This window comes from Chinchilla lanigera, unplaced genomic scaffold (assembly GCF_000276665.1).
Source record: "Chinchilla lanigera isolate Chin_1 unplaced genomic scaffold, ChiLan1.0 scaffold00029, whole genome shotgun sequence".
Lineage (NCBI taxonomy): Eukaryota > Metazoa > Chordata > Mammalia > Rodentia > Chinchillidae > Chinchilla > Chinchilla lanigera.
In genome coordinates this window covers 3,870,628-3,877,509 of record NW_004955430.1, presented here as the reverse complement: position 1 = coordinate 3,877,509, position 6,882 = coordinate 3,870,628, and the positions used below count along the sequence as shown (strand labels likewise).

The 6,882-nt window shown below is 40.5% G+C and overlaps 1 protein-coding gene and 1 long non-coding RNA gene across 2 annotated transcripts in view; one reads left to right on the top strand and one right to left on the bottom strand.

Moving 5' to 3' along the window:
- The window catches only part of LOC102005620, a 76,645-nt gene extending 75,898 nt beyond the window's left edge, over window positions 1-747 (bottom strand). Inside the window, exon 1 of the long non-coding RNA XR_001234564.1 lies at window positions 682-747. This is a non-coding gene — a long non-coding RNA (uncharacterized LOC102005620). The remainder of the gene's footprint in view (window positions 1-681) is intronic.
- A 126-nt stretch (window positions 748-873) lies between these two features.
- On the top strand, window positions 874-6,585 carry LOC102005283 (selenoprotein K). Its single transcript, XM_013515674.1, has 4 exons — window positions 874-981; window positions 4,496-4,586; window positions 5,533-5,616; window positions 6,495-6,585. Exons 1-4 carry the CDS (start codon window positions 963-965, stop codon window positions 6,583-6,585), a joined length of 285 nt encoding a protein of 94 aa, XP_013371128.1. The 5' UTR covers window positions 874-962.
- The last annotated feature ends 297 nt before the right edge of the window (window positions 6,586-6,882 follow it).

Sequence of the window (6,882 nt, the reverse complement as noted above, 5' to 3'; positions counted from 1 at the left end):
GTTTGCTAAAGGTAGTATCAAAGCATTATTTGTTTTGCAGTAGTAGAGACTGAACCCAGGGCCTCTGAACTGAGCTACATCCCCAGCCCCTTTATTTTTCATTTTGAGCCGGTCTCACTCAATCGCCAAGTTGCTCAGGCTGTGCTTGAATTTGTAAAGCTCCTGCCTTAGCTTCTGTTATGGCTTGTGTCTAAATGTCCCACCTAGGCCTCATGCAGTCACAGATGGGGCTTTTTCAGAGGTGATTTAATCTAAACTGTGTGACTAATTCATGGTGCAATGCTATTAGAGGTACTAGGATTAACGTTGTGGGTGATTGCTAAATCAATCCATTGATTTGATTGGCACTGCCCTAATCCCAGTACCCTGGAACTCAAGGCCAGCCTGAACTGCATAGCGAGACCCTGTCTCAAAAAAAAAAAAAAAAAGAAGAGAAAAGAAAGTGAAAGAGTACATCTAGGAGGGCCTGGCAGTGTATTCCCGAAGACGTGGCGATTTAGTTCTTTACCGTGGCCGCCACACCCTCAAGTATCAACACGTCAGCAAAGTCCGGTAGGCTTTACTCCTGCCAAGGCTCTTCAATCCACTTCCCACACGGCAGCTTCGCCTACTCGACCCAGTGTCTAAACTAAAATGCCGCTTCTCCCACCCGCGCAATAAATAAACGCCCCTGGCCCAAACCTGAGACAATTCAGGAAACGGTGCGCTGGCAGGCTAACGCTCAGCGTCACGTCCGGTCGCCTGCCCCACAGCATCCCCTTTACCGGAAGTTGCCTGTGTGACGCAGCACAAACTGCCGGAGGCGTGTCTCCCCAACAGCCAATGAGCTCTTCCCACCTCCCTTCCCTCGTCACAGTTGTCTAATCCCGGCCAGTGGTGTTTAAGGGGCGGGACCGAAGGGACATAAGGAAGCCTACCCGGACCTGGCATCTCTGTCGCTGTGAAGCGAAGAGGGAGGGAAGATGGTTTACATCTCGAATGGTGAGTTGTCTAGAAGGCTGGACTCGCGAGTTTCCATCCTTCCACATTAGCTCGGTCCGGGGCTTTCGTGCTCGGTGGCGATCTGAATTCCGGCGATCGGGGGTGGAGGTCCCAGTGGTGAGCATCTTGCCTGGCTCCTGCCGGCCCCGCGCACAGCTCTGGGAGCCCGGCGGCTTTTCCCTGGTACAGCTAGCTTCTGTTTTGTTTTGTTTTGTTGAGACAGGGTCTCACTATGTAGCTCTGGCTGGCCTGGAACTCACAGCGATCCTCCTGCCTCAGGCTCCCAAGTGCTTGGATTACAGGCGAGCGCCGCCACGCCCTGCTACAGCTAGCTTCTGATTGTGGATTTGCGATCTCATTGGTGTTCTTAACTAGAAATGACAGCCAGATTGATCCTGTGTTTTAGCGCTTTTGCCTTGGGCACTGTTAGTGTTGTGTGCTTATTAATCTTTTTAACAAACCTGGTTAGGTGATACGTTATCTGATTTCGGAAGCTGAAGCGCAGATAAAATAACTTGCCCGGGATCACAAAGGTAGTTTAATGGCTGAGTTTGAATTCGAAGCCAGATAGGCGGCCTCGTTATCAACTGTAATGCCTCCTACAACGAGTAAAAAACAAAAATAAATAAAAAACTGATCCAAGCAAGGTTGATAATTAGATAAAAGCAGGATAGCATTTACCCCCAAGAGATCTTGGCTAGTCATTTAAACAAATTTTTGCCTAAATTTCAAGGCGCTCCGGAAGTAGTAAATTAATTTTGGAGGGATAAATTATTACCGGGATAGAAAAATCAGAGAGAGGATTCCATGACTTCACAAAGAAAATGACTGGAAAGAAAAGACCGTATGACTGGTTCAGGTCAGTGCCAGAACCATCTGCTCACCTGTTTGACAGAAGTGAAATTCGTGGGTGCATTTTTGGCGAGTTCTTGGGTCACTGGGAGGAGGTGCTGGTTCTGAATCATCTGTTTATATCTAGAGAGGATTAAGATAGAATTCTTCTGCCTGTTTACCCTTTGCTTTTTTTTTTTTCTTTCCAAAATTTTCTTAATACCCACTTAAAAATTTTTGAAATAAGTAGGATGATGGACGGTAAAAGAAGGCATCAAGATTTCATTTGGACGCTTGCAGTTTTGGGCTCTTGCAGATTTTAGTTTGTTTTATATTTTATATGATTAGCCTGGTGGCAGCCTGGTGGCACACACCTGTAATCCCAGCACCCAGGAGGCCGAGGCAAGGGGATTGCTGTGAGTTCAAGGTCAGCCTAAACTGCATAGCAAGACCCTGTCTTAAAAAAAAAAAAAGTGTGTGTGTGTGTGTGTGTGTGTGTGTATGATTAATGCTAGAAGTATCTATTTATCCATTATCAGATAATTCCTTTTATTTGTTGAGTGCCTTAATGTATTAGTATTATCCTATTTGACATACTTAAATACCCTGTTAGGACTTTCTTTCTCATTTCTGTTGTTGAGAAATGCAGCTGCTTTTAAGCTTTTCTTCTAGGGTTATGAGAGACAAAGTGTTCTGCTTTCAGAAAGCTTATCTCCCTCAGCTGTTCAGGAGGGAAAGTGTAAACAACCAGATAAGATCGTGGACAGGCATATAAAAGTTTCTTTACATTCAAAATTAATGAGTTTAGATTAGATTGATCTTTGTAGAAGGACTGCATGTATCAGTCCTGTAACTTGTAACTGACAAAATATTTCTCTTACTGTCAGATGATTTCTTTTTCTTTTCAAAAATTCCATATAATGGCTAACCTTGAATATTTTTTCTCAGAGGAGGGACATACCACATCAGCCAACAAAATACAGCTGATGAGAGGCAGAACCAAGCCCATACCTACTGTTTGACTCTGTAGCCTTCCTTTCTCCCCACCTCAATGAGAGCTTAGACCCAGATGGACCAGCCTGAAAGTAAGCTGTTCCAGGAGAGGAAAAGTAAATCCTAGCAGAGGAGGAGAGGGAGTAAAACCCTGGGGGTAATGCAGAGGTGAGGTAGCTGGTGAACAGCTGTTTTTCTCTCAAAATATTCTGACCTCTTGATTTGCATGGCTGAAACTAACTCTTCATGTCATAGCCACTGTTATTTTAAAGTGGTTTGGAAAAAAAAGGTCCAAAATTATTAGGTCCAGTTTTGCTTAGGGTAAAGCTATTGTTATAATGAAGAGCGTCCTGTTACAGAAAATAGTGGTCATTTTAATGAAGGACAGGCCAAGTTCTCTTCAGTACTTAGAACCTGGAGACTCTTCGATTTATAGAGATTTGATTACAATAACTCATTCTGTAGACTTGTGATAGTATGTATAGTCTTTTAATGTAGACAATAGGCTATGCAAGTGAAAAGAAACATGCTGAATCTGAACCATTTAGGAAAACAGAAGTGATTGAGCATTCCTGTATATCCACCCAACCCACCTGTTTATTCAGAATACTTATATAATCAGATAATTGTATGCCCACGTTCATAGTGGCATGATTCACAGTAAGCAACCTATGTTCATCTGTCGATGGACAGATGTATATACATACAGTGGAGTATTCGTTGGTCTTTAAAAAGGAATTATTTTTTGACATTCGGTAGATACACCATGAAGACACCGTGCTAAGTGAAATAAGGTGGGCACAAAAGACAGACATTTAATTGTTGGTAACTTTCACTGTGTCTGTACTTTGGTAACGGCTGTCAGCTTATAGCCAGACCTGTTTGTTCTTTCTACAATGTCAAATGACCATCCCTCACTTTCTAGTTCTTGGTTTTCACGTGTGTACAATTTTTATGCTTATTATATAGTAGTTTTATGGGCACTTCTCACATGAGGTTTCTACAGTAGTTAAATTCATAATCAAAAAATAGAATACTCATTGCCAAGGGTTTGAGCAGTGGGTCATGGAGAGTCAGAGTGTAATGGGTATAGAGTTACAGGTGGGGAAGAGGATGCTTCAGAGGTGGATAGTGATGAGCACTGCACAACAGTGTGAATGAAGATGTACTTTATGCCATACAATTGCATGGTTAAAAATGGTTAAAACGGTAAATTTTATGTTACATAGGTTTTATCACTAAAATGTTTAATTAAATGTATTTTACCGTTAAAAAAGGAAGAAGAGTACTTGGCTAGAATGAAATCACCCACTAACATACTGTAGTTAGGCATTGGTCATATTAAAGGAATAGTTCCTGAATCATTGAGATTTACTTCCTCAAACTGTTCCTTAAAATGATGCACACATTGTGGACTTCTCATGTGGACTATTTGGAACAATGGCAGATGTTTATCATTGTTACCTAATTAATTAAACATAATCCCTCTTGGGTTAGGGATTTGTTTGGATGTTGTTTTTGTCTGTTTGTTTTGGAGGCAGAGTCTCACTATGTTGCCCAGGCTGGCCTTGAACTCACAGCGATCTTCCTGCCTCAGCCTCCTGAATGCTGAGATTATAGGTGTGTGCCACCATACCCAGTTTGGGTTAGGGATTTGTAACACTCCCTAATGTTTCTTTCTGTTCCCTAGGACAAGTGTTGGACAGTCGGAGTCAGTCCCCTTGGAGACTATCATTAATAACAGATTTCTTCTGGGGAATAGCCGAGTTTGTGGTTTTGTTGTAAGTATAGTAATGCTCTTAATTGCCCTGGTATTTTAGGTTGACAGTAGCACACTAGGTATATTATGTTGAGTATCTTAAGATACACAAAGGTAGCTTTCCTGAAGTAATTAATTTTAATTTTTAAAATTGCCTTACAAAGAGAAATTAATACTTGTTTAATTATAAAGCTGCTGCCACCAAATGTCTTACAATTGTGAAGATAAATTAGTTGGATTGGTAAGCTTGACCATGTCTTAACTAAGCAGCTAACTTTTTTTGGAATGAAGAGTTAGAATTGATACATAGACCAAAAAAATTGAACTTTCGCATAATTTCAAGTGATTGTGAATTAAATGCATTTTTGGCTTTTCATCTGCTGTTTGTTTTATAAAAATTAATCAACTACTAACAAGTTTTACACTCCTTGAGTATATATAGGGAAGCAAAGTAGTGGGAGACTGTCTTTCATTGTCTGTGACATCAGTGATTACTTTATATTGTGAAGAATGGATGTCGGAGGAGGTTACTCCACATGGAGGAAACCCTATGAAGAGTGGCATAGAAGTTGGAATATCAAGCCGTGATCTTTATTTACTTGTAGATGTGGTTTAGAAAGTTTAATCTTTTGGCTGTGTAGCGCATAAATTAAAAAGAGCGGAATGTAACATGAAAGAGATGGTTCCATAGAAAAATATAGCTGGGGACAAGAGAGGGTCCTAAGTTAAGCACAAAACTTAAGAGGGTTTTACTACAAATTTTGACTGTTTATTAAGTCCTCCTTTTCTACAAATAATAAATTCCATCCTTAGCCCCTCACTCCCCAAGGTGAGGTTAGGTAGCTTGTAGGCAGGGGAAATTCAGGAGGAAGAGATCTTGGATACAACTGTATTTCCAGTTAAGACTGTGGAAGTATATTTTATAATATTGGCAGAAGTGACATCTCTGTTTTTGCCCCTTGTTTCAGTTTCAAAACTCTGCTTCAGCAAGATGTGAAAAAGGGAAGAGGCTACAGAAACTCGTCTGATTCCAGATATGATGATGGAAGAGGGTATATCTTTTTTTTAGATAACTGTTTACCCCTTTGTGTATTACATTACATTGGATGTTTAGATAGATGGGTGGAATTAGGCTTTTAAAAATTAGCAACTTAAATCCCATTTTCCAAAATGAATAGCTTACTGTAAATTAGAAGTAAAGTTACCTCTGATTTGATAAAGTTAATCTGGCAAAGCTAAAATATATACTGAATATCCTATGGGAAAAGCCTAAATTAAAGGATGAAAACAGTCCACATTAAAGTCTGGAGATTTCATTTTACAGTCTGCATTTCTAGCTGCTGATAAGAACATCAGCAGATCATGAAAGTCAAATAACACTGGGCGAAGCTTGTGTTTCCATGAGGCAGCAATTAGCTGGAATTGCTTTTCCTCTTCACTCTTACTGGAGGTGCTGTAGTTCACCCTAGTTCCTTGCTTGACTCATTTTCCTCACATGTATGATAGGTCTGATCCCTGTAAGTACTCTTGACCTATTTGATATTTCTTAAAGAATCTTTTAGCCAGAAGTGGTGGCACCCACCTGTAATCCCAGCACTTGGAGGCTGAGGGAGGAGGATCGTTGTGAGTTCAAGACCAGCCTGGGCTACAAAGTGAGCTCAAGGCCAGCCTGAACTGCATAGCGAGTCCCTGTCTCAAAAAGATGTGGTGGGGGAATCTTTGGGATTATGTAGTTAGTGAGTGGTTAAGTGGTGAAAAGAAGTCCATTGAAGTTTTATCTACCAAACAGTGGATATTGAAGCTAGGCATGGTGCATGCCTGTAATCCCAGCACTTCAGAGGCTGAGATATGAAGATCACAGCAGGCAGTCTGAACTACAAATCAAAACCCTGTTCCAAAAACAAACAGTGGGTATTTTATGTTTTATTAGGCCACCAGGAAACCCTCCCCGAAGAATGGGTCGAATCAGTCATCTTCATGGTCCCAGCCCTCCTCCGATGGCTGGTGGATGAGGAAGGTAACTTAAAATCTGAAATTTAGTAGGATTTTATTTTGATAATCCCTCCTTAGTAATTTTTCTTTAGAAAAACAGTAATTGCCAAACAGTTTATTATTACTCCAAATAGTATTACTTGGAAAAATAAATCTTAATCTTTGAAAATTCTTTGACTTCATTAAAATATCGTTTTAGAAAAGTTTTATAACATGTAATGTGTTGGACTTTTTAGACAGGTTCAACTTAATAACTAATTATAACCTTTTCTTTTAGGTAAATGTCTGCTGTAAGAAGCAGACAACTAGACATACACATTCATAGC